The sequence below is a fragment of the Muntiacus reevesi genome, chromosome 1, assembly GCF_963930625.1.
Source record: "Muntiacus reevesi chromosome 1, mMunRee1.1, whole genome shotgun sequence".
NCBI classification, from domain to species: Eukaryota; Metazoa; Chordata; class Mammalia; order Artiodactyla; family Cervidae; genus Muntiacus; species Muntiacus reevesi.
Genome location: NC_089249.1, coordinates 72,762,516 through 72,790,313, shown reverse-complemented (window position 1 = coordinate 72,790,313; position 27,798 = coordinate 72,762,516). Strand labels below are relative to the sequence as shown.

Below are 27,798 nucleotides of genomic sequence, written 5' to 3'. Positions count from 1 at the left end.
CCCCGTAACCTATTTTGCTCCTCATTTAGTCCATAGCGGCCACATTCCCCACAGCAAGAAAGCTGGACTATTCCTTAGAGAAGAATAGATTTAATCTATAACTCAGAACTGTCTAGATTAGCAGCAGTTATGGACACCGAGAGCTGGGGAGGAACCTGCCCCCTTGAAGGCATCCTGAGGGGCAGAGGGGTTCCCTCAGTTCACAGACGTGTTGGCTGGGATGTTAGCTTTGCGCTCAGCTTCAATGCAGTATTTCTCAGGAAGGCCGGTGGCCCTGCAGGGAAAACAAAAGGTGGGCATAAGGGGTGGGGGTGGTGGGGAGGGGACCAAAGAGACGGCAGAAGCAGGCTGAAAGAACCTAGGGACCTGTATCCCTGAGCCTGGTCCCACCACCCATTCCCCAAACACATCCCTGTCAAGACTCCAGCATCCTGCTAAGGAGTTCCCCTGAGAGCCAATCAAGGACGTCCCAGTTTCAGAACATTCTGCAGGAGCCCCCTTCAGAGGCCAACAGCCCATGTGAGCCTGGAGTCAGGCAGGAGGCCCTCCCCACGCCCCGATCACCATCCCTTTGTTCCCCTAACCCTGCACCATCCAGGCTGCCTCCCTGGGGAAGGGGAGAGCAACTGGGGAGGAAGGGACCCCAGCGCACCTCAGCTCCTCGAGCTTTTTCCTCTTGATGTCTTCAATGCGCTCACGCCGCTTCTGGGCCTCCTCCTTGAGGCGCTGGCCCTCATCGAAGGTGGCAATCCGGGCCTGCACCTGCTTCTGCTGGTTCTCCCGTACCTGACGCCGGAGCTCATTGGCGTGCTGTAAGCGCCCTGTAGCCTTCTTCTCTTCCTCCAGCCGCTCCTTTTCAATCTGCTCTCGCTGGGCCCTGAAGGAGGGACATGGGCTGTCGATGGGCTAGGCTGAGCTGGCCCAACCCAGGGAAGGGTTTGGGGGAGTTCCTGGGTGGGATCCTCTAGGATGCTTCAGAGACCAAGGAGGCCCTCCCTTTCTGTGGCTCAGAGATCAAGCCCAAAGGCTGTTCCCAGCCAGGCCCAGGTTCATGGGCGTGTGACTCTATGTCATGGGCATGTTTAGAAGGGCCCCTTGCTTGACCTGAGGCTCTGCTATTTTAATTTTTTAACAAAAGGCTCTACATTCGCATTTTTCACCGGGCCCTGTAGATTTTGTAGCTGGCCTTACACCCAGGATTTCACCCACTGGAAACTATTTATTTATTCATTTATTTTTGGCTTTGCTGGGTCTTTATTGCTTCTCGGGCTTTTTCTTTCTTTTTTATAGCTGCAGCAAGCAGGGGCTACTCTTTAGCCGTGGCTCACAGACTTCTCTCTGCAGTGGCTTCTCTTACTGCCAAGCTTCTCTTACAGGCTCTAGGGTGGGCAGGCTTCAGCAGCTGAGGCATGTGGGCTCAGCAGTCACAGCCCCCAGGCTCTAGAGCACAGACTCAGTAGTTGAGGCACATGGCCTTACTTGCCCCGCGGCATGTGGGATCTCCCCAGACCAGGAATCGAACCCGAATCTCCTGCATTGGCAGGTGACTCTTTACCACTGAGCCTCCAGGGAAGGCCCACCGGGAGCTATTGCCCTCCTCTGCTCTCTGGTAACAATGCCCGACTCCTCTCCAGCTTGTTCTGAGATATCTTTCCCTCTCTCCTTTACTTCCCTGCCATTATCAGTAATAATGACATTAACAAAACCAACAAAGAGGATACTTAGGAAGTTCAAAGGAGTCAAATCTGTGATGTTGGCTCTCCTTAATTGCTGGAAGAAGAAGGAACTTTGCCTGTTATCTCTTCTCTTACTGCTCCAACTCTAAGTTTCTTTCAGGAGCCTCTTCCACAAGAAAACTTAATTGAACCCTGACACCCGAGGGAAAATGGCTAATGTAGACAAGATATGTTCAGAAAAAAAAAAAAGAAAAGCTCAAATGAAATGCATTCACATCTCAGAGGAAATGCAATCATAGGCCATCGTGAGCTAACATCTTATTTCTTTCTCAGTGTAATCAAAAATAAAATGTAAAATCATCTTAGGCCAGGATGTCTCAACTGAGGTCACTCATACCCTAACCAAGAGCACCACTTCATTGACTCACATCATCTTCCAAGCTCCACCATGCATGGTGTGTCCTCTCAACTCCGAGCAACTCTTTTTTTTTTTTAATTTATTTATTTGTCTGCACCAGGTCTTAGTTGGGGTATACAAGATCTACACTGGGGTACGCAGGATCTAGTTCTGACCAGGAATCAAACCAGGGCCCCCTGCTTTGGGAGTGTGGAGTCTTAGCCACTGGACCACCAGGAAGTCCTGCAGCAACTCTTTTACACCATGTAGATACCTCCTAAATTTCTATACCTTCTACAGAGCCTTCTCAGTTTATCAAAACAAAACTGCTGACACATCGATGAAAGCAGAAGACTCTCCCCCTTGCCTTGCCATTACTTCCTATATAGATAACAGTTTTCTATCATTTCACATGATGTGAAACAGGGTGGAAATGGGGGACCTGTATGTGTCACCAGACAGCCCCTGGGGTGGCATGCAGTCGGAAGCCTGAACAGGAAGAGCCCAGTCATTCCACGGGATTGGGGCAAGGGTCCTGGAGCCTGGCTGCATAACCATCATCTGGGGACTTTCAAAACTACCGATGTCTGGGCCTCACCCCAGACGCGTTCGGTGAGAATCTCTGGCGGTGGTCCCTGGGCACCAGTACTTTTTTGAAAGCTGCCAGGCATTTCCAAGAACCACTGGGTAGGGTAGGTCAGCTATCTCTGCTTAGTCAACAGGCTGACAGTTAAAGGCATCCCTCTGTCCAGAAGCAGGAAGTCCATATATAGGCCAGAGAGGAGTCCATGCTTTTGAAGCAGGAAAAGCTCAATTGCTGGCCATGGCAGAGACGCTCCTAGCACTTGGAGGCACCCACCATGGTGGTCACGTAGCCCTGGAGACACTAGGTCTGGATGCTAACCTAGAACAAAAGGTTAGATTGAACTTCTCCAAAGGGCTGGTCTAGCTTTAATAACTGACTAGTCCACATGCTCCAGGCAAACGAAGCGAAAAAGGGACACGTGGGTCAGTGGCAACAGCAGGGCTTCAATTTCTTTCCATTAACATGTGTTAGTGACTGCTAATCGGAGAAGAAAATGGCAACCCACTCCAGTACTCTTGCCTGGAGAATCCCAGGGACGGGGGAGCCTGGTGGGCTGCCATCTATGGGGTCACACAGAGTTGGACACGACTGAAGCAATTTAGCAACAGCAGCAGCAGTGACTGCTAGAGGCAACCCAGATGTCCAGGAGCACAGAGGCTAGGGAGGACAGATATCTAAAAGGCAACCTGGAGTCCAGGGGCAGAAGCTTTGGAGCCATTAAGGAAACTGCCTTCTTTATAAGGTACGTAGAGACCATGGCATGACCCTTGAGGGCAAGGAGAGCTCCAAAGCCAAAGGGCATCACAGCCAATGGAGGTAGGCTGAAGGTCCACAGTTCCATACAAGTCCAAGAACTTGGCTCCAGCAAGGACGACAATTCCTACAGACCGTTCTGTCTCTGCCCAGGGATCCAGGGGCTTGGTCTTGCATGCAACTAACTGGGGCAGTGGCAAGAGGGATCGAGAGCATGCAGACCAAGAAAGTTGGGCTGCTCCACTCAATCTCTGCCTATCTGAGCATAATTTCTGTGATCTGTACCACTCTGCCCCAATTCAAATGTCATTTGTCTCCTTTATTTGTTTAATTTTTTTTGGTTTAAACTTGGCTGCACTTCGCAGCATGCAGGATCTTAATTCCCCAACAAGGCAGTGAAGTGCTGAGTCCTAACCACTGGACCACCAGGGAATTCCCCAGTTTGTTTCCTTTAATTTTTTTTTCTTTTTTTAATCTTATAGATTGAAGAGTACTGAATCAGAGTAAGAAGAGTCTTTCCCAGTTAGGCCAAAACAGTTAGAGCTAGGAGAACACCGCAGGGGCCCGGTCTGGTGGTGGCAGATCTAACTAGTAGAAAGTAGAGCCTCTGAGACTGCTGGCTGCCTCAGGGGAGGAGGAGGGAGACAGAGACAGTGAGAGATGTGAACACTTAACTTCCACTTATGGCTGGAATTATCACTGAGCCAACAGAGAGAACAAAAATAAAAGGATAACAAGCTGGTAAGGCAGGAAAGATGGATGCATATAGGTGAAGTCCATCCAGATATGAGTCTTTAACATCCTTCCTACATGAATGGGCAAGGATGGTGTTTTATTCATCTCTAATATCAAGACCACAGCATCCAGCACAGAGCCTTGAATTTACGTGCTTAATATATATTTATCAAATGAATGGCAAAGACCTCCCTTAAAGCCCTGCTCTGATGACTTGCAACCCAGAGCGTGTGAGTTCTCTCTCTCTGTCCTTAACCTCTCCTGCTGCAGTTTCTGCCCAAACTTGCTGAGGAACATGGAGACGGGGGTGGCAGAAAGGACCAGAGTTATATCTTTATTCATGCTTTTAATGCTCCTGGGTAAATCATCTCAATAATCCCCAATTCCTTTAACCCTTCCAGGTGCTATTAATATATTTCCATTCTCTAATAAAATTCTTGGCTCAAGTGTCTTTGAAATATTTCAATCACACATCTAGGTCGAATGCCCCGCACCAACGCGGTCAAGGTGGCAGTGCATCTGCCTATGGACATGCAAGAAAGCACCCATCCGCCCAGTATGGACCATCCCTGCCACAGTGGTCGGAAAGGAAGCTGAGGGTCCCAGCCCCTCCTACCGAAGAATCCTCTCGAACTCATCCCGGTCCCGTTGCACCTGAACAGCCAGAGTGTGCTCTTTGAAAGCCACTTGTTCTAGCCGACTTTTCCGCAGCTTGGCCTCGGTTTCCATCTTCTTCTGTGCGTCTTCCTTCTCCTTTCTGCGCCACTCTCTGTCGGCGACCTCCTGATTGCGCTTGGCCCGCAGGGCATCCTGAGAAAGAAGAGGGTGGGAGAGGCCAGTGAGGGTGCCAAAAACACCCTCAGGTCCCTTTAGGAAGATGCCTGCTCCAGACTCTGACCCAGCCTGCTTCAAGAAGCCTCCGGAATTTCTCTAGCAACAAGGTTATGCTACGAGAGAACAAACGGAAACCTGTCATAGAATTTTCAGGTCAGAAGATACCCTGAAGGGTCATCTTGTCCTTCTCCCCACCCCCCCACCAGCTTATCCCAGTTCTTCCCCTATACCTCAAACACCTCCAGGCTGTCCTGCAATTGCTTCTAATTTTAAAAACTGCTAATGATGGAGATGCCACAGTTTCCTCCTCCCGTGACACATTTCAATAGTTAGTTAGGGTTGAAAATTCTTTATGTGGCAGCAAAAACTTTCTCTTGGATGTTAGGCAGGTAATGCACTCCTCAATGCTTGCTGCCACAGGTGTGGGATCAGGCGCACCCCTCCATCCTCAAACTACTGAAGTCAAGGTACCTTGCATCCTCTCTTCTATATGCTCACCCTGGAGGCCACTTGACAGGCTGTCAAAGGAGTAGTTAAGGGGTGTGAGGGGCTGAGGGAAGCCAAGATCGAACAGGTACCTGCTCTGCCTGGTAATCCTGGGCTTTCTCCTGCATGGCCCTCAGGCGGGCGATCTCCTTCTCTTTCTCCCTCCGGATTCTCTCCTGCTCAGCCTCAAACTCTGCTTCTCGGGCCTGCCAGGAAGAAAAGACCTCAGAGAATGGCTCCCATCTGCCCCAGCCTTGCAGAAAGACACTGAGCCCCTGAGTGTTCAGTATGCCCCCTACCCCTCCCTGACTCTGTTTTTTAAAATTTATTTATTTTTAATTGAAGGATAATTGCTTTTTAATTGAAGGATAATTGTGTGACTCCTTTTAATGTAGGGCAACATGACTAGCAATGCATAGCTATGAAACTAATCAGCATTTGTAAGATGCTTCACTGCTTACAAAATGTCTTCTCCTATAATATCCCAGAGGGTCCTCACAATGTCTCATGAGATAGATATTAGATATGAAGAAACTAACGCTCATAGAATTCAAGGGTCCTGTCCAAGACTGCACAGCTTGTAAACCACCAGACAGATTCATATACAGGTGAGCCCAGACTTCATGCTCTGTCCTCTACTTCACAATTTCCAAGTTGAAAGGCCTCTGGGCCAAGTTTCTAGAAATAATAACTGTGGCTTCCTGCCTGTCTTATAAAGTACAGCAGGTGGAAGTTATCTCATTAGTCCTTGGGCAAATTGCCAGCCATGTGATGTCTGGTCCCCCAGTGGTTGGCAGTTACCTAAGGAGTGAGCCATCAAAATAGTTTCCTTTGCCACTTCTCTGAAAGAGCAGACATATCCCTAAAAACTTTCCATATGCAGCTTCCCAACTACCATTCTGGAGTAGTCATAAGACGAATGGCTTCAGTTGGGTGGGAATGTGATCATCCCATAAGGAATGTTCCTTAGCCTTGTTCTACCTGTCCAGACTTCTGTGCACCGCAGTGAGTTATCTGTTGTGAAGTGAGCATGGCTGGATGTGTGTCAAGCTGGTCTCTTTGCTCAGCGTTGCCCTATATGGCAGGGACGGGAACTCTGGAGGCTTCCACCACCAATCTCCACCTTCGGGGCAGCCTTTAGGGGCAGCCTCAGCTGTAAGAGGGGTGACCACTATGAGGTCAGGGAGGGGCTTGTGATATCCTTGGAGACATGATAGGTCATGGTCATGCCCAAGAGCCCAATCCCTTTGCCGTCTCCATCTCTCTCAGCTCCTTCTGCTGATGACCTTTCTGTGTATGAAGGTCATACCTTGTCCTCTCCTGGTCAGAAATCCAGGGCAGTTCCTCATCATCCCACACTTGCAGCTCTGCTCAAGGTCCAAGGCCTCCCCCAGCAACTGCTCTCAGCTCTCCATCATCTCACCACCTCACTTCCCATCACAGCCACCAGAGACTCTCTGCTGCAGCCAACAGACCTGTTCACAACTCCTACACGTGATTGGCTTATTATCATCACCATCGTCCACTCAGGAACAGTTGCTGACGTCCATATGAGGTACATGGTATTATTCTAGGTACGTTCAGCCTAGTCTGATAACTGGACAGACACTCAGGCATTTAGGATCTTTTCCATCACTCAGTCAATAGGTTTGCAAGAAGTGAGACGACATACACGCAGCGCTTAGCACACAGCCCCGTGCACAGACTAAGCACCTGATAATGGTAGTGGTATGATCGTTATTATGCAGAAACCCATGTTCCAAGTCTTGCTTTCTCACTGTTGCCTGCATATACCTGGCATTCAATGAAGAAGCCAGAACCAATAAACAAGCTTTGTTGAGCTTCATTTTCTGTGGTTTGCATTTGGAGTATTGAGGTATATCAAACATGCCTTTTCCAATTGTACCTATACCCTCCCCCAGTAAGACTTCCTTAGAGAAGTACGGTGTCATCACAGAACCTCAAAGCTAGGAGGGGAGACAGGACTACCACATGAGGAATTGAGTAACTTTCCTCCCTTCTCTTCTGACAGAAATCCATGTTCACTCCATCTAGACCATGTCTAAAAGCTTTTCTTTGCCCTCCATCCCTCACAGACCCCAATCATGACATCATCCCAGAAAGAATCCATGCATTCACGAGCTGCATATCTCCCTGGAACTGTTCTCATGCATTGCTCTCTGCTCCATAGTGTATTTGTTCTGGTGGTGGAAAGCTCTGCTTTCCAAATCTAGCACCAAGTAAAGAATGCCCAAGATAGGACTTTTCACAAGAAATTTACAGAGCAGCTGACTCATAATTACTGGAGATATAATTATCCAGATCATGAGGAATCCACAAAGTCTTCACTTTCACCAATAGTTTTAATTTTCTTCCCTGCCTGAACCTAACCCTCATCCCAACTTCCAATCAAAGGTGTTAATAAGGATAATAACACCCTAATTAGGGTGTCCTTTGCAGGCTATTCTCTGGTAATGAATAAGGAGACTGGCCAAGTAGAAAGGGAAAAAGAAGCCAGGCCCTTGAACTAAGGACGTGAATTTTCAGGCTGATGACAGGGCTGCCTTCTGTTGAGTTCACTCGGGACTCACGCCTGCCCCTCCCTGAGACAGACATTCCATTCCTGCTCAGAAGTCCCAGGCATCAGAAGGCGGGTCCCTACCATCTTCTTCTTGGTGAACTCCATCACCATCTGGTCGGCCAGCTTCTCCTGAGCCAGCAGCTCTGCTTTCTGCCTCTGGCTTTCATCATTGATGCGTTTGATCTCAGCCTGCATCTTCAGCTTTTGCTGGTGCCTCTGTTCCAGGTCCTGCCACCAAAGGGAGAGAGCCTCAGAGAAGAAGAAGAGAGACAGAAAGATACTGGCCTACCAAGATGGAGAGACATAGATGGAGGCAGGGAGAGAGATGCATGCTATGCAGTCTAGCTCTCATTATTGCCCTTGATTCAAACTATTCTTTCCAGGGTCATCAATGACCTCTTCTAGCCAAACAGCCCTTGGCAATCTTCATCCACCTTGACTTTGTGGCAGCCTTGACACTGTTGATCTCTGTTCAGTCTCAAGGAGCAAAGGCTCTTAAAATTCTACCCACATGTCAGGCAAAATCCTATCACTCGTTCATAATGTTTTTCTCCTGCCTTCAACTCACTTCTCTATTCTAACCCAAACTTTTGGTCTGTGTTCAATAGTGATGATTAAAACAATAAAGTATTACACTAATTGAGTACCTTTTTTTTGGCCATGCCACATTATCCTAGTTTCCCGTCCAGGGGTGGAAACCTTGTCCCCTGTAGTAGAAGTGCAGAATCTTAACCACTGAACCACCAGGGACATCTCAGGGAAGTCTATTCTTATGAACAGAAAGTACTTTATATAACTTTATATAGCCTACCTCTAACACCTAAACGTACCCCCAAACCCTGAAAATTAGGTCCTGTTATCTTTCTCATGCAAATGGAAAAACTGAGGCCCAGAGTTTAAGTGGCTCACCCAGGACCATAGAGCTAATAGACTCCAGAGCCCAGAATTGTGGAACCTGGTCTATCTTAATTAAAGTTCCAACTGTCTCTGGAACTCTTAACTTGATTGCCCCAAGTTTTCATTCTCTCTGCATTTCTGAACTTCCTTTGCACCTAGGATGGTGATATACCTCCCAAGATTTGATTATATGCTGCTTTTTGGGTCCCACCCACTTCCTGAGTGTTCATTCTGTCCCAGCCAGAGGACAGGGACTACGTGTCACACGTCTTCTCTTTCCCAATACTGAGAGGAAAACAGCAAATACTCAAGAATGAGGCACGGAAGATGGGGGAAAAGGTGAGAGGCAAGTGAAAAAGAGAAAAAAAAAAAAATCTCAGAAGCGCAATGAGTAATGGAGGTCAGAGTCCTCATCATCATGAGTGAAGAGATCCCTTCCAAGAAATGAGCTGGAGCCTTTGAAAGCCCCGGTGGTCGGACCACTTCTGAGCACATCCCCAGGCCCTGATGCGGAGAGGCACTGGGATCTTGTGCTGGGTCCTCCCTATCCTCTCAAACTTGGACTCCTTGCTTCAAATTCTCCTACCCATCAACTCATCCCACCTCGAACACTGCTCCCAGATGCCTCCACGTCTTCAAAGACTAACCCCCACTAGTCTTCCAGGCCTGTCAGCCCAGCTTCTCCCCTAATGCATCCCAGGCGACGCTGCCAGCCCACCCCCAGCGGGGCTCACTGCCCTGTTCAGGGCCCTTCCTCCAGGGAGCCTCCTGGACAGCAAAGCACAATGCCGTCCGCCTCCCGCCAGGGCCATGCGGCGCCCGAGTCGTGACCACCCGCATTCCCTCAGTCTCCACGCGCCAGCCTCCGGGCTCTCTCCACAGTCCCTCTCCTGCCGCTCCAGCTCCACAGCCTTTCTTCCTCATCTCCCTTTCTTCCTTTCCTTCCTACCTTTTTTTTTCCCCATCAGTTTCAGGCCTGACATTGGTATTCAAAGTGAAAGGAAAAGAAAAAAAAAAAAGTTAAAGGAAAAGTGTTCATCCTTCGTCTGACTCTTGCAATTCCATGGACTGTAGCCTACCAGGCTCCTCTGTCTATGGGATTATCCAGGCAAGAATCCTAGAGTGGGTTTCCGTTCCCTTCTCCAGGGCATCTTCCCAATTCAGGGATCAAACCCGTGTCTCTTAGGTCTACCTGCATTGGCAGGTGGGTTCTTTACCATCTAAAGCAGTATTTAAACCCACTGACCTTCAAAGCTAGAAAAGCTGCTGACTTCTAATCTATGACATACATATAATCATGTATTCATTTCTTACTTTTTTGCTTATTGACTTTCTTTGGTTTGTTTTTGCGGGTTCATTTTCAAGAAACCAGAGAACTTTCCTGTTTCTCATCTTTGAAGCCATTGCAAAGCAACCCCACATAGACTCCCGACACTCTCTCCACCTTGCTAGCAAGGTGGGAAAAACTGCCCCTGCCCCACCATGGAGCTTCCCTGGTGGCTCAGCTGGTAAAGAATCCGCCTGCAATGCGGGAGACCTGGGTTTGATCCCCGCGTTGGGAAGATCCCCTGGAGAAGGGAAAGGCTACCCACTCTAGTATTCTGGCCTGGAGAATTCCATGCACTATTTGCAAAGAGTTAATGCAGTTCTAAGTTGGTGAGGCAGGGGCTTCTAGCTCTGCCCCACAGTACTTCCTGGAGACTCAGGGAGTGCCTAGGAGGACAGAAGGACAGTGATGTAACACCTGAGTACCGTTGGCCCAGTGACACCTGGAGCTCTCTCAGTGAGCCCGTGCGTGTGTCCCCAGTGGCTTTAGCTATGTCCGATCTGTGCGACCCTATAGACTGTGGCCCGCCAGGTTCCTCTGTCCATGGGACTCTCCAAGGCAAGAATACTGGAGTGAGTTGCCATGTCCTCCTCCAAGGGATTTTCCCAACCCAGAGATCGAACCTGTGGTGTCGCTTGCATCTTCTGCATCAAAGGCAGATTCTTTACCACTGAGCCACCTGGAAAACCCCCACAATGAGCCCACCCATGTCCATTCCCCACAATGAATTTGGATTCTCCAGTATTCGGCATGTCTACCCCAGACCTGTCCTTTCTGGCCCTTTCCTGAACCAGGAGCTTGGCCAGGTCTTGTCTGTCTTCTTGGCCTTGTTGGTCCCCTTCACAAAGCTGCCTGCCCCCTCATCTTCCCTAGCCATCCAGTGATCTGCCTCCCACTTCTCACACTGTACCTTAGACTGCAGGTGCTCTGAGAAGCCTTCATAATTATGAGGTCCCCATGAGACCCATCCAGGCCCCCTGTCACTCCTCACCATCAAATGCACTGGGAGATGACGACTCAGACATCATAAACAGGGGGGAAGAGGAGAACAATAAAAGAATACATGTTCCATGAGGTAAATGCACCAATAGGCAATAACCTGGCAAATCAGAACATGTGGCATTCTTCAAATCAGCTGGCCTGAGTACTTCAAAATATCAGTGTTATTAAAATTAATGAATGGATAAGGAAACTCTTCCAGATCAAAAGAGACTTAGGTGAATACAGTGTGTGAATCCTGATTGATTCAATCCCTGACTGAATCCTGGTTTGGAAGAGAGAAAACCATGGAAAACACATTTTTGGAACAACTGGGTAAATTCGAATGTAGATTAAATATTAAATGATATTGTAGAATCATCGGGCTCAAAATTTTGATGGGGGGATGTGATAATGGTACTGCTGACAAGTAAGCCAATGTCTTTGTTTTTCAGAGATACAAGTGGAAGCATTTAGGCAAAGTGTCAAGATATGGGAAACTTGCTTTCAAATAACTTAATAATAACAAAATATGTATATACATCTAAAAGAGACAAGCAACTCCATGGAATTAATAATCGTTAAATACAGGTGAAGCACTGATGGGTGTGGTACAGTTCTTTCAACTTGTCTACATGTGCAAAATTTTTCAAAAGTAAAAAACTGAGGGGGCAAAGAACAAATGCTCCAAATGCTGGCCATTGTAACTCCTCTCTGAGCTAGGGGCTTTCGTATATTGCAAAAGATCCAATAAGTCCCCAATAGAAGGAGATTTTTTTTTAAGCCTACTTGGTTTGAGTAGGTATGTTATTCATTTCTTATGCAATGGAGATGCCTACTAATTTTAGTTAGGCTAACAGGAAAGGTTTGGCTTGTCCACACAATTAATGACACTGGAATGCAACGTACCTTGGGTGAGGCAATAGCAGGGAGCCTGGAACTAAAAGACAGCTGCTGTTCATGTACAAAGTATACAATATCCCAAGATAATTGAGGGAAGACAATAAAACATCCCCATGTTTATTTGTGCAAAGCATGCAGCAATATCTTTCCTTGGTGTGTCCATTCACATAGATATGTCAATCCTGGACCCCAAGTCCCAGGAAGGCAGGGACAGTACCCAAATCACTGCTCATCCCCATGAGGCCTCAGCCAAACAAGTGTCTCATATGGCAATAAAAAGTTGATGGCAATGATGTTGTGAAATGAGCATGTGTCTGATGGAACATCAGCCCACACCCTCCAACCCCATAGTGTCGGAGGGCTTTGTTGCCATTGCTGGCAGAACTTGACCTGATCTGTGCAGCCCTGTTACCCTTAGATCCTCCTCTTGGAGCTTTTCCATGTATTCCAGCATCTGCTCCTTCTCCTGCTCCCGCTGCTCAGCAAGCAGCGATCGCTCCTCCTGGTTCTTTTCCATCTGTTCCACAATGTGCCGTCTTCCTCTGGGAAGAAACAGTGCCACAGTGTCTTAGAAACCAGGAGTCCAGGTCTCTGTTCTAACCTCCACCCAAATGACACCCACGACGGGAGGCGTTGCAGGGACAGCGTGATGAGTGCCCCCTAAATACCACTATGTTTCATGAGCAGGGTCAGTCCTTTCTCTTCCAACCTCCTCATGCTGGGGCTCTCCCTTCCTGAGACTCCCTCCCTTCATTTGTTTGTCCAAGAGTGTGCCCATATCATAAGACACCTTCTCCTTTCAGTACCTGAGATCTTCTGAAAGCCTACCACCTCCCAAAACTTCCCAGAGTAATCAGAGGGAGCGACCTTCCCAAACTGATTCCCCAGAGTCAAGAAGCCCACAGTAACTCCTTTCTCCGGAGCATCTGCTCTCACCCAATGTATCTTTTTGTCCCACTCCATCTACTATGCCTAGTTAGTTAACTGTCCTTCTTGGATCCAATCTCATCTTTTAAGACCATCAGCTGCTGGTGTACAGGGCTGAGTCTGAGGAATTCTCTACACTCAGGAGCACCCTTGCTCAACAATAGAAAGCAGAGAAACCAGATTCTAGAGTCAGTGCAGCCAGTGACTCCCTCTGTGTTATTGGGATGTCAACAACCTTGGAAGCATCGAGATCCCATGATAGATGAGTAAAGGCTGGGAGAGTGGGAGAAGACACAGGTTAGGACAAGTATCTATGGGAAGGAGTATGACATTGACATTCAGATAGAACTGTTGAATGGCTTCATGACTCCAGGTGAAATACACTGGAGCAACGAGCAAAAAGAGTTCCATGGAAGCAGATTTAGACTCAACATAAGGACCAGGTCAAATTATTAGAGCTGCCTAAAAAGGCAGGGATTTCCCCTTCATTGGAACTATTCATGCAAAAGACGAAGAGCCATTTAGCCATGAAATAAACTTTTCATGGGAGCCTACTGTAGTGTACCAGGTACCTGCTAGAAGTACAGAGATGAATGGCACAAGAGAACAGAATACAAATGGGGAGAGAGAACTGCCATTCAGTGTGGTACAAGGACTTTTTTTTTTTTTAACAAGGACTATTTATAGGGGTAATTCCTGTATTATACGGCTGGCATTCTAAATCTGGGACACTATGATTCTATAATTTACCTGCTCCGGGACTTGTCCTTTCCTGCAAAATGGAGGGGATTGAATTGATTCATTCTAACTTGTATTAGGCATTTACTACAATTCAAACATTCTGGTAGGTCAGAAGCTACAGAAAGAAGACAGGGGCTCTGTCCTCAGTGGGCACACAGCCTGGTGAGGGCCAGGGAGCCACAGCCCAAGGAGGGGAGTGTCAGACCATAAACATGGGGCAGAGGGCCCAGAGAAGGGAGGCTCGAAGCTTGCCCGGTGAGGTCAGGGAGGTTTCTCAGGGGAGGGGATAGCAAGGCCACGTTATGAAGGAAGAGAGAGCATTTTCCAGGGTGGGAGAGGAAGAAAGGAAAGAGAGGGTATTCAAAGCCGAGGGAACAACAAAAAAATAATGAGATTATATGAAGACCTCGCATGCTGGGGGACATGAAGGAAAGCCTCCTAAAATGGATGGCAAGAAATGATGCAAAATGAGGGTGAATCAAGGCCATATTGTGAAACACCTGCTGTGATCTTAGAAATAAGCTTTAAAAAAAAAAAAGAAAGAAAGAAACAAGCTTTAAGACGTTCTATAGTTGTTTGGGATTGGACATGTACACACCTCAGTGTTTAAAATGGATAACCAACAAGGACCGACCGTATAGCACATAGAAGCCTGCTCAGTGTTATGTGGCAGCCTGGATGCAAGGAGAGTTTAGGGGAGAATGAATACATGCATATGAATGGCTGAGTCCCTTCGTGGTTCCCCTGAAACTATCACAACATTGTATGTTAATTGGCTATACTCCAATACACGATAAAAAAGTTTCTTTAAAAAAAGAAGTTCTGTGGCTTTCTGGATCATTCCATAAAAGTTTTGCGATAATAACAAAGGACGATAATGACCATTTCTCATGTGCTCCCTCTCTGCAAGGCTATATGGACCTAAACACACATGGAAAAGACTTAGAGAGGGAAATGCCAAAACCACCTCTTTACCGGATTCTCTCCTCCCTCCTCTTTCTGTCTAGCTCTTCCTGCCTTTGAACAGATTTCTGCCGCTCCACCTCCATCATCTGATCCAACCGCTTCTCCTCTGCATCCAGTTCTTTTTGGATCAGCTGCTTCTCCAGAATTTGGGCATCCCGGATGGCATGGCACTTGGCATTGAGGATGATCTGGAGAGGGGAATCGAACTTGTGGTACTCGGTCTGGGAGTAAGGATGGGGATGCGGGGTGGGGGTGGGGGTGCACCACAGGGCTGTGGAAGCTGGAGTGTGGAGAAATGGGAGCAGAATCCTATTAAGTGTGCTCACAAGCCCAGAAGAGCAATAGCATCTTTCAGGGTATTGGGTCTAGTGTTTGGGGGCAGAGGAGGGGTGGTCATGGATCACTCTTTGGGAATAAGATGAAAGTTATGGGTCTTCTCCTCCATAAAATTCACTTACATCTATACACACAAAATTTCCATAAAACTTTAGAAGTTCATGGTACCCTTAGGGACCCCTGAATCTCAAATGAAGGCCCCTCCCATTCTACTCTTCAGGAAAATAAACATTGTGGCAGAGGCCAAGCCACTAGATTTTTAAGCTAGAAGAGCCCAAACTGACACATAAGGAGATGAAAAAATCACGAGCCATCAATAAGAGCTGTGGAGTAAAAGCTTTGGAAAATAAAAGGAAGCATTAAGGAGAGAAGATTTACCTGAGAAACAGAAACTCTAGATGAAGAGGTTGGGGAGTCAGCATGTTTCATTTGGCCAGGAAGTGAACCACATGCAAATGAGTAACACAATAGAATTCAAATGAGCCTCTGGTCTTTATGCTCTTGGCTAAAGGAAGCACTCTGAGCACAACAAAAAGAACCCCGTTGTCCGCACCACTGTCTGTGGCCAGCATTGAACTAGCAGGATAAAGATACAAGTAATATGCATTTTTCAGTCCACAGTTCGCAAAGTATCTCCCATATATTAGCATATTTCATCCTCATAATGCTGCTTAGTCGTTCCACCACCCTCATTTCACAAACGAAGAAAGTTGGACTCAGGGAGTGCAAGTGACTAGCTGAAGATCACACAGCGGCACTGGGGAGGCACAGCTCTCCCCGGCCCAGTCCACCCCACTCGCCGGCCAAGGCCAGCCCCTCACCTTTCAGCCCTGCTCCCCGTCTCTAGCCCACGCTTTCAGGTGTGTGAATAAGAGACAAGAGCAGGGAGGCACTCCTGGTGGTCCAGTGCTTAGGACTCTGTTCTTCCACTGCACAGGGCATGAATTCAGTCCCTGGTTGGAGAACTAAGATCCCGCATACTGAGTGGCAAGGTCAAAAAAAAAAAGGAGAAAGAGAAATGAGGGAAGGAGAACGGAGAGCCCACCTTTTTCATGTCCTTCAGCTCTTCCTCCTGCTCCATCCGCAGCTGGTTGGCTCTCTGCAGAAGGTTCTGGGCCCTCTCCTTGGCGACCTCCTCCAGGTCGCTGAGCTTCCTGTTGTTCCTCCAAACCATTTCCTTCTGCTTCATGATCTTCTTGCGTGTGGTCACTGTGTCCTGGGAGAGCCACGCTGCAGTCAGCGGGGACTTACTCCAGGCCTCCGTGCCCTGGGCACGAGCCTGACTGCCATGGGTGACCTCAGATGATTTTCACATCACCCCATCACACCGCCATAGCCCAGAGGTTTCCCAGCCTGGCGGCCTCACCCCTCTCCTGGCCCCACAGTTGCTCCCGCCAGATCTTTATTCTGGAGCACATCTTCTGTAGCACATGGGTCCCCTAACTAAAGCTCCCAGTCTTGGGGGAGGCCGGCCTCTCCCCAGCCCTTCTCTTCAACCCCCACTCTGCAGAGATGGGGTCGGGGGTAGCTACCACAATGGTTTCCTTCTCCTTCTTGAAGGCCTGCTCCCTGGCCTCGAGTTCTTCTCTAGTCAGGACGTGGGATGCCCATTTGATCCGCTCAAACTCCTCAGGGCTTATGATGAGGGACTGCCCGGAAGGGTCCTTGGTGGGAATGCTGACAGAAAGAATGAATAAAATTAGGCAGGGGTGGGGTGGGGAGCTCTTAGCACTACTCTGCAGGCTACTCGGCTCTCTACCTCACCCCCATCACTGCCCATCCTGCCTCAGAGAATGGGGCAGGAGAGACAGCAGAACGGGTCCACTGGGGAGAAGCAGTCTCAGGCAAGGGCAGAGTAGCATCACCGGCTGAAAAAGGAACATTTAAGTTCATGCGTTACCTGCTCTGCACCCGCCCCCATGTACACACACACAGTCCCCCTCCTCCCCTCCACCGTCCCTGCCTGTGTTGTGGGCAACGTCTGTCTCCCTTGCTAGATCACAAGCTCCTCCAGGATTCAGGCTCTGTCCTAACCCCACGGGCAGCCCAGTCTCTGGCCTGGCACTGGGCACAGAGTGAGGACTCAAAACAAAGCTGCAGAACTGAACTTTTAAAATAGATGATTCCTCAAGAATGACATAAAAAGGGCAAGGGGACGCCGGACGAGAATGAGGTAGAGGCCAGGGAGAAATAAAAACATCCCTGTGCCTCCAGCCCAGAGGGAAGCTTTGAACCCTAAATATTAATTAAAATCTCTGATCAACAATAGCCAGAGACATGTCTACAGACTTTTCTAGCTGCCCAACGCATTCAACAAACCAATAGGTAATTATAATGATTACAAACAGATGACATACATTAAAGATGGAGCAGGGGAGTGGGAATAAAGCTGCTTCTGGGTGAGGTGGTTTAACAGGCACATGGCAAAGAGACGCAGATGGTCTGAGGCAGGAAGTGAAACCTCATCCCATAAAACTGGTTGGGGGGAGGTGTCCAGGAGGTGGACAAACGAGTAAGTGGACTTGAGGCTTAGCCAAGACCGTGTGTTTCAATGGGTGCTGTGGCCCCAAACAGCCTGGGATCTGGAATGACCAGGAATGATGTGAATCTGAGACAGCATCTCGTGCTGTTCTCAGAACCCTGACAGGTTACCCGAGACTTCGCCTCCAACGTGTTTTTAGGACTGGACTGGTCCAAGAAGGAGCCCTTGGGACTTCTCTGGTCATCCAGTGATTAAGAATTTGCTTTGGCTTAGTAACAACCTAGAGGGGTGGGATGGGGAGAGAGGTGGGAGGGATGTTCAAGTGGGAGGGGCCATGCGTAAACCTATGGCTGATTCATGTTGATGTTTGGTAGAAACCAGTGCAATACTGTAAAGCAATTATCCTTCAATTACAAATAAATTAAAAAAAAAAAAAAGACTCTGCCTTGCAATGCAGGGGACGCTGGTTCCTTCCCTAGCTGGGAACTACGATCCCACATTTGGCAGAGCAACTAAGCCGGCACATGGCATCTACTATACACACTGGAACCTGACATCCCTCAGGACTCAAGGAAGATCCCGTGTGCCCCTACCAACACCCGATACAGCTAAGTACACAAATAAATAAATAAAGAGAAGGAGCCCTTTCTGGGGCCACCAGCATGTCTGCAGGGCCGCTACCGCATCTGGCCCTTCAATGCCAGAGCGGACCAGACAGTGCTCTTGGACCTGTGGACCAGCTGTGCCTCCCCAGATCATGACTCAGGGTGCATTTTCTGGGAATTCAAGTGTTTAGTGAGTGGAGCCATCGTTGCAAGAACGGTTTAGAGCATGGAGCGCCAGCAGAAGAGCTAAACCTCTGAGGGACAGGCTGGCTCCCTTCATGTGACTGAGCTGGACAAAACCCCACGCGAGGGGCCCAAGCAAGGTGGCTGCTCCAGTCAGGAAGCTGTGCTGAGCTAATCCCAAAGGAACCCCAGAGCTGTGGGGAATTTCCTCTTCTGGCCTCAGAGCCTGGGAAGAAGCCCTGGGACTAATTAGGCATCTGGTCAGTTTTTCCTTTGCTTCGGATTCTTGACGCGGCCAGAAGGAAGTGACTCATCTGGACATTTCCCCGACCGAGTGCACTATTCAGGGCTCAGAAGGGACCCCCTCCCCCAAGCACCTACCCTCTACCAGCCCCATAGGACCCACAGCAGCCAGAAGAAAGAGGCTGGGAATCGAGGGCAGTGGCAGGAATAGATACGAGGCGGGGAGAAGCAGGTCAAAATGGAGAAGAAATGGGAGCCAAGAAACAAAAGACAGGAAATGAATAGGAAAGAGGTGGGGTCCACAGTGACAGGATGAGACCAGGTGGGCTCCCCATCTCCCCACACAGGTCCTCAGGAGAAGGGCTCCGTGCCCTGGGTACTCACATCAGCTCCCGGACCATGTCCCGGGTGATGAGCTGGATGGTCTCCGGCTTGTGGTCCAAGCCCAGGGCCGGGAGAGTTTTCCGAATGGCATGCTTATCTCGGAGCAGCACGATGGGGCTGTCACTCTGGGTCAGTGGCTGGGAGGGTCAGGAAAGACAGCTTAGAAGCTGGTCACCCCACTTCTGGCTGGTTAGTGGACGGTGGCCTCTCCACCCCATCCAGTGTCAGGGGAAGGCAGCTGGAGCCCAGGCTGCAGGACCACCCGGAGAAGCCAGGGCACTGAGCAAGCAGCGTGGTGGCCAGCTGTGCTCTGTACCGACCGGCTCTCCTGAGAGCAAGGCTTCTCTACAACTCGTGCAGATACCCCCAGGGGGATGGGGGCCCAGGGAGAGGTTTGTGAGTGCGCGTCCATTCCTAACCTAAAACCATCAGGGAGGAAAATTTGGGTCTCTTGGTTCTTCTCCCTCCATCATTTACAAAAGAAAAACTAATTAGCTCTCTTGGACCACATTGAGGGTCTTAAGCATACTGTTCCTTAGGGACACATTCAATCTATGATATTTGTTATTTTTAATCCTTTTTAATTATTCATATACTTTGATTGCCCACCCCCCCCCACCCCCCGCCAAAAAAAGCCCTATGGGGGAAGTTAGAAATATGGCCTGGTGGATCTGCCCTTAAATCTAATATAGTGAGGCAGTCAGTGAGTTCGAATTCAGCAAGGAAAACACAAATTAGATACATGAGATTTTTTAAACTTTCTGACCATGAAGGAGTTAGATAACAAGGAAACGAAATCATCTGTTTCAGGGAATTGTTAACACAGGAGAGGATTTCATTCATCCTGAACACAGTATCTGGGATCCTGAGTGGAGGCAGGGGCATGGCGTAGGTGGAGGTCCCTCCTGTCTGGAGACCGTCACTTTGCATACCCGTTCCCAGAGTTCTGCTGCCACCTGGCGCCCATCTCTGCTTCCAAGCGGCTCAGCTCAGTCAGGCCACAGGCCACTTCTGCCCCCTACTGCCGGCTGGGAGGCTTCCGAGACTCTGGTCCAACAATAAGCCCAAAAGACTGAGCCGGGAACAAGCCATGTGTCACCCGCCCCCTTTGGCAAGCCAGCAGAACTAAATCTGGAGAAGTCGGCCATTTCCAAACCTGTCTTCACTTTAGCTAGAAGAGTCCCCATGGACTCAAAACAAATAAACAACATGACTGTAAGCGAAATTGAATTGCTTTGATTCTTTCCTTGTCAATAGGAAACAGCTTCTAAAGGCAGAAAGATACCCATCTGGAACAATCTGGAAAGTCCTTTTTGATTCACAGTGAGAAGAGTGAAGGGTAAGGGTAGACATCAAAAAGACCCTGATGCTGTGAAAGATTGAGGGCAGGAGTAGGAGGCAACAGAGGATGAGATGGTTGATGGCATCACTGACTCAATGGACATGGGTTTGAGCAAACACCCAGAGATAGTAAAGGACAAAGAAGCCTGGTGTGCTACAGTCCATGGAGTCACAAAGAATTGGACATAACACAGCAACAAAGGGTGGACATCAACTCTTCTCTCCCTGGTCCACCTGCAGCCAGTGGTATTCACACCAGTACTTAAACCACTACTGGTGTCTTTCTTCTTTTTCCCTTTTCTCTACTTTTTTTTTCCTTCCAGTCTTATCGGGACATAGTTGACCTACTGTTTCAGTTTAGTTAAGTCACTCAGTCATGTCTGACTCTTTGTGACGCCATGAACCACAGCACGCCAGGCCTCCCTGTCCATCACCAGCTCCCGGAGTTTACCCAAACTCATGTCCATTGAGTCCGTGATGCCATCCAACCATCTCATCCTCTGGTGTCCCCTTCTCCTCCTGCCTTCAATCTTTCCCAGCAACAGGGTCTTTTCAAATGAGTCAGCTCTTCACATCAGGTGGCCAAAATATTGGAGTTTCAGCTTCAACATCAGTCCTTCCAATGAACACCCAGGACTGATCTCCTTTAGGATGGACTGGTTGGATCTCCTTGCAGTCCAAGGGACTCTCAAGAGTCTTCTCCAACACCACAGTTCAAAAGCATCAATTCTTCAGTGCTCAGCTTTCTTTATAGTCCAACTCTCACATCCATACGTGACTACTGGAAAAACCATAGCCTTGACTAGACGACCCTACTGTTGAGGTTTAAGGTATAGCATATCTATCCCATTTGCCATCGTGAAGTGATAATCACAGTAAGTTTAGAGAAGAGCCATCATCTCATATTGACACAAAATTTAAAAAACAGACAAAATTTTTCTGTGCTGAGAACTCTTAGGATTTACTCTCTTAATAACTCCAGGGTCCCTTCTCTTTCTCAGTCTCTCAGCGCTCTTCTCTCCACATCTCATTCTCTCTCTCGTGTCCCTTTCCACCTTCTGAATGTCATGTGCAACCAAGATCACTCCAAGTAACTCTCTGGCTCTCCTCTAGTCATCAACCTCTTAGACTGGGTGATATTTACAAATAAATACTTGCTTGTTTTCCAAAGCAAAGTAACTGTTTTAGCTGAGCAACTGGGAAAGAAGGATGATTTGGGTTCTACTCTGCACTGTTCTTGGATGGAGGGGGGATTATGTCGAACAACAATTATGTTGTTCTATATCTGCAAGCCTGGGCTGCTGGCACTCAAACGTTTCCATCACAGGGCGTTCGCTGAGCAAATAGCAAACACCGAGTGTTCAGCACTTGAGCCTCCCTTCAGCATTATAACAGATCTTCAAAATCTGCACAGATGTGAAGACCTCAAGGGTGGAGGAAACCAAGTGGCCTATTTACATGGGCCCCACACAGTGTCTGAGCTTGTCCACTGGAGCCTCAGACCCCCACTGCCTTCAGTCTGAGAGTTCCCTGGGAGAGGGGGTGACCTGTCCAGGGCTAGCTTTGTCCTGAGCAACACTAGCCAGTTAGGTCACCGCCTCCAGGGGACAGCTCCCTGGCGGGACTGAGTGAGGCTTACCTTGATAGCTCCAAAAAGGCTCTCATCCACCTCGGAGTTCAGGGCTTTGGTCCGATAGCGGGACCTATTCCTTGACCTGTTGGAAGCAGTAGAGGCGGAGCTCAGCACGCCAGCTGTGCTTAATGGCTGCAGGGAGAGGCAGAAATTTGGGCTCATCAGTACCAACCACCATCTGCACCCCGGGCAAGGCAGACGCTTCACCAGCCCGTGCTGAGGGAAGGTGGGGTCAGAGTATGGGAAAGCACCTGGGTAAATCCTGAAACACAGGAGATGCCCTACAGCGGCCGTGGCTTCCCTAGACACCAGCCCAGCAAGAAGGAGGACTTCTGAGGTTTCTGAGCTGAAGAGGTCCAAGCCATTGCACAGCAGGGAAGGAAGGCAGAAGGACACAGGATGGCAGGAGGATGATTCAGAGTCAGCCCGGTTCTCGTTCCCCCCAAGCACAGTCTTTTGTGAGGCCACAGGGGCTCTCCTCTCCAGAAATGCACAGTGTCCTTGTCACCTCCAGCCTCCTCATCTGAACACCAAGCCCCCTTCACAGCTGACCTCCTCCGTGTCCCCACATCTCACAAGGTTACGTAGGGACCCAAGGACACTAAGGCTGAAAAGTACCTAGCACACAGCCAGCACGGTTGATGCCTGATAAACTTCAGTGGATGAACGACTGCCGGCCACAACCAGGCAACCAGGTTCACCCTGAAGCTGTGTCCACCACGAGGCTCTTGCACTCCCAGGACTGCTTGAATGTGCATGTGCGTGCACGCATGCTCAGTCACTTCACTCTTTGCGACCCCATGGATTGTAGCCCGCCAGGCTACAGTCGATTTTCCTGGCAAGAATACTGGAGTGGGTTGCCATGCCCTCCTCCAGGGAAACTTCCTGACCCAGTGATTGAACCCGCGTCTCCCACACTGCAGGCAGATTCTTTACCGCTGAGCACTGGGGAAGCCCCTTCAACATGCACGAATCAGTATTTAGCCATCCAGTATTCTTCTAGGTTTGATCCTTGTCTCTCCCATCTAATGAGCTGAAGGAGACAGGGATCATCTCTGAGTGTAGAGGCTGAAAACATCAGATAGCTGCCTTCCAAGCCTGGGCAAAGGACGTAGGTGAGTCATCAGATCCCCCAAGCCTGACGATGAATAGGGAACTAGTGATGTAAGAAGGGGAACGTGGAAACCCCTTCTGACAAAGGCAGCAGTGGTGGTCACACCCTGTGTCTGGGGCAAGGCTGATAAGGGCACCAGGAGCAGCTGCCATGATGAAGGTGCCAGCCCTGGGGGTGGCATCAAGGGTCTTTGCCAGGCCAGTGCTGGGTTGTGATTTGGGCCTCAGTTCTGGCTGCGGTTCCTGTGTGTTTTCATTTTCCAAGCCTAGCCGCCCAGCCTTGGCATGAGTTCTGTGCACTCTCCAAAATTCTCTCCATACATTCCCTTCTCTCTAAATTCGAGTTCTGGCTCTGTTGTTTATAACCAAGAACCCTGACTAATTCAACCTCCATTCCCCAAGATCAGCCTAAAGAAAAGTCTGTCTCCAGGGGGCGGTTTCTGTGAGGACTGTGGGACAACGCCAGGCTTACCCTAAATCTCATTCTGGAGGAGCCCCCATCTCCTGCAGTTCTCGGAGCTGGAAGACCTCGGTGCAAAGGGCTGGACGCGTCAGGTCTACGAAGCCTGGGAACGAGCAGCCGTCAAGGGGACAGGGAGGACAGGGAAATGACCATGCATTCCAGGTCACGAAACACTGGACGATGTGTTTTGAATGCTCTCTCTAATCTGCTGTGACCACATAGAACTCCCTGCAGCACCTGTTCCACCTGTGTCAGCTTTTCGCACCAAATCGGGCGATTATTCTCCGCTGGCTCCATTCCATACAAGCAGGGCTGTGTGTGCCCTTCCGTCCCAGCCTGGCACAGCCAGCAAAAGGCTCACAGAGGGAGCCTTGCTTTACAGCCTCTGTCAGCCCCAATACAGCAGAGTAGAAAAGCTTGAATTCATGAAAAGGTAAATACAGGAGCCCCAACGATGCCTAATAACAGACTCTGAAGGGTTATTATATGGAGAGTGGGGAGCAACAGCTCTCCTTTCCACCAAAAATAGAAGAAGAAGAAACGAATACAAACCACAATAGGTGGGACTGAGGCAAAGCATTAGGAATAACCTGAAAAGATGGAAAGCATAAGATCAAAAGAGATGGTGTCAGTTCTAAGGGGAAAGGTGCAGAGTCTGGCATGTAGTAGGACCTCGATATGCATTTGATGAAGAACGAATGAATGAAACCAAGCAAGACGACCTCTTGGGATCTGCAGACCAGACTGAGATGGTAGCCTTTCCAGAATACACCACCACCCCACGTTTTCCACATCACGTATGTGGTCTGCGCCAGGGAAAATAACGTATGTGAAAGGGCTTTGGAGCACAGATGGAAAGCATTATTGTTGTTTTGCATTTGTTTTCCTGTTTCTTTTCAAGGGCTCCTGCAGCCTTCCCCTTAGGCCCAGGTGTCCACCAGAATGTAGGATCCTCCAAGGCTGGGACTGTGTCACCTCCCTCCTGTGCCCTTGGTGCCCAGGTCAAGAGGAAGTCACACAAGAAATACTCGACTTCCTGAGCCTCGAAGTCAGAACAGAGGAAGGAAAACAGATGATGACCACAGAAAAGCAGCCGCTGGGCAGAGCAGAAGGAAGCGTTGAGCTCTGGGGTTGGGTGGCTGAGAAACCTCACTGGGGAAATGCTGACTTTGAAGCCACAAGCCTTACACCAGGGTTAGAATAACCAGTTTTGCCAAAAGCAACAAGAAGGATTAGGGAGGTCACTGTGTAAAAGTACTAGAAAAAATGAAGAAACAAGCAGAAATGGAAAGTTAGATCCCTCTGGGGCCAGAGGCAGTAGCCAAGAGGTTCTTCCAGGAGGTGAGGGGCTGGTTTTATTTCTTGCATGACTTGACAAATTATAAATATGCCCAAGAAGCTGAGCTGTGCCTAGGGTGCTCATCTCCCTTGAGGGAAGGCATCTCTGGTAGGGAAGGGAAGACCTTTGAGGAGACGAGGATGACTGGGGAAGATGAGGATTGGGACAGAAAAAGATGCCAGCCCTACGTTTACATTTTCCTTTTGGTGACCTAACTGACTCCTTATCTCTTCAAACAGTATCCCATCCTAGGTCTGTAAGAATTCAGCCCCTTCTCGGGGCTCTGGGAGAGACTCTGATGCAGAAAGATTAACTGGTTAACCAGAATATGATTTTCACATCATTATAGATACAGGATGATCTCCCTAAAGTGTCAAGTTTGAAAGAAAGCAGATTATAAGAAATAAGCAAGTACTGCAGTAAAAACGCTCCTATGAAACAGAAATGTATCACTGAAAGAAAGTTCACAAAAATGTTTAACAGTAACTTCAGGGGAGCATTAGCATCTTCAGGTATTTCTCATATTGAATAATGATCTGCATTGAAAAGGTAACTCTCTTTATGGCTGAGACAGGGGAAGGGGGCACTGTTTTTACAAAACAAAGCAGTGGACCTGGTGCCCTGACTCTGAACACAGAGAGTGCAGCCCTTAAAAAGCTACAGTGCCAGATGTCCTGAAATCTGGGATGTTCAGCTCAATTCCAACAAGACAGAGCTGGAACGGGGCTGGAACAGAGCAGTGTGGAGTTTCCCTGATGGAACTGTAACACCTGTCAACTGAGCAAAGACCAAGACTTGTCCTTTCCTGGGTGTGCTCTCCACCCAGGGATCGAGAGTTTCTTTTGCACATAGGTTCACCACAGGCTTCACGCTCTTGACCTGATTCTACCTCCTTTTCCGTAGGCTTTGGTTACGAAGAAGGTGGGGGTGCCCATGTACCAGGCATCTTGCCTTTCACTCAAGGTCATCTCTCTCCTCAAATATGATCAGGTTGGCCATCTGTGGGTTGCCATTTGAAGATGACATCCTACTCAACACCAAGGCCCTGTCCCTCTTTCTGGGGGATGTTATTTATTGTTTTTGTAAGAGTCCTAGAGGTGTGCCTAACTGTGACCCTGTCTCAAACCATCACCTCTCCCCACTCCTCCAATCTGAAAAGCTAGTAAGTAGCACCACACGCACACACACACACACACATCCCTAGCCTGCCAAAGGTCAGAGATCACTAAACTGACCCACTACTTCTCAAAGGTACCCATATGCCCTGTCCTGTCCAAGGGATTTCAGAAGGGTTCAGTCAACAAACCAAAGCCCCACTCTGAGCGGCCCTTGGATGGGGAGTCCCTGATTTGGGTGAGCTGAAGCCCACAAGTCTAACCCAGGTGCAACTCACTCATTCATTTGACTTGGAGATAAGACATTTTCGAAAGAGGAGAAAAAGAGAACTAACACTTCCTGTAAGCCCTTAGATGCCAAGTGCGATGCTAGGACCTCACAGACACAGCACCAGGACCATAAACCTATGTGCAAAAGAGACACTAGATCCCCGGGTGGAGATAAATATGGAGATCCAGGGATAAATATGCATCATAAAAACCATAAGTGAAAGGAGACGCCCGCTGCAACATTGCAGAAAGTCCTCAGAAGTTGGGAACTGCTCTCCTCTGGAGATGTGTTTCTTTTATCATTAACAAAGCTCTTCTAGAAACTCCAACTTGGGGACCCTGAATTTGAACCACTTAGTCCCAGAAAAGCAGAGTGACCTCTGAGCATGAAGTGTGTCCACAAGTACACGGAAGGAGCTACCTTTGCCATCGTGTGTGCACCCAGAAATTCTAAGGTTATTTCCAGGAACCCAAGGCTCCAACACCTACCCTCTGCCCCATCTCACTTATCCCTCAGGGACCACACCATCCTCCCTGGATCCCAGACATTACTTTCTTACCTTCTCTCAGGCATGCTGTCCTTTCAAGCCCTCCTGTCAGCCTGTCCACCCCAGGGAACTGCAGGCCTGCTAGACCAGTCTCAATCCCTCCAACTGGGGTCTCCTGCATTGCAGGTGGATTCTTTACCAACTGAACTATCAGGGAAGCCCCAATCCCTTTCCAGGGACTTTCAAATCTGGTACCCTATTCATTCATTCACTTATTGGTTTGCAAATGTTTGTTGAGTACCTGTGAGTGACCCAGAGCCCCATTAACAAGAGGAAACTGAGGCTCAGGGACATTAGGTGACTTACACATTGTAGCACTACTAGTCAGACATGGTGCCCTGACCTTGAACACAGAGAGTGCAGCCCTTAAAAAACTGCAGCGCCAGATGTCCTGAGATCCTGGATGTTCAGCTCAAATCCAACAAGACAGAGCTGGAACGCGGCTGGAACAGGGTGGGCACAGGTTAACTCTAACACCTGTCAACTGAACAAAGACGAAGGCTTGTCCTTTTCCTGGGTGTGCTCTCCACCCGGGGATCCAGTGTCTCTTTTGCACATAGGTTCATATAGGCAGAACCTAACTTGTTATCTGGCCTCCTCACCAGTGGTTTTCCCACGTCACATCCCACAATCCCCAGCCAGATGGGAGGGGGATGAGGATTGCGACAGCACTTTTCCACCTCGGCTCAGCCCCAGATTACATTTCCAATCGCGATCGACCCCACTCCTTATTTCTCTTTTGGATCCCCCACCGGACTTCCCTAGCCTCTTCTAGGATTGTCATCCTTGTTCCTGGGCCTTCTGACCCCCACACCCAACTTCTCTCCCCCTCTCAGATCCTCATTGTCCCCGCTCAGAACCCCAACACAATTGAAAACACGTGAGGTCCCCATCCGAGGTTCTCCTGCGTACCCGGGACCTCACCATCTCAGCCGCACGCCCTAACTCGGCGCCTC

General features: G+C 48.9%; 1 protein-coding gene across 1 annotated transcript; it reads right to left on the bottom strand.

Annotated features, from left to right (window-relative positions):
- Positions 1 to 143: 143 nt before the first annotated feature.
- CFAP45 (cilia and flagella associated protein 45) lies at positions 144 to 27,798 on the bottom strand. Its single transcript, XM_065925521.1, has 12 exons — positions 27,755 to 27,798; positions 22,001 to 22,126; positions 19,021 to 19,157; positions 16,656 to 16,800; positions 16,169 to 16,339; positions 14,797 to 14,975; positions 12,566 to 12,695; positions 8,130 to 8,276; positions 5,560 to 5,673; positions 4,764 to 4,957; positions 653 to 877; positions 144 to 274 (listed from the first exon to the last, which is right to left on the bottom strand). Exons 1-12 carry the CDS (start codon positions 27,767 to 27,769, stop codon positions 196 to 198), a joined length of 1,662 nt encoding a protein of 553 aa, XP_065781593.1. The 5' UTR covers positions 27,770 to 27,798; the 3' UTR covers positions 144 to 195.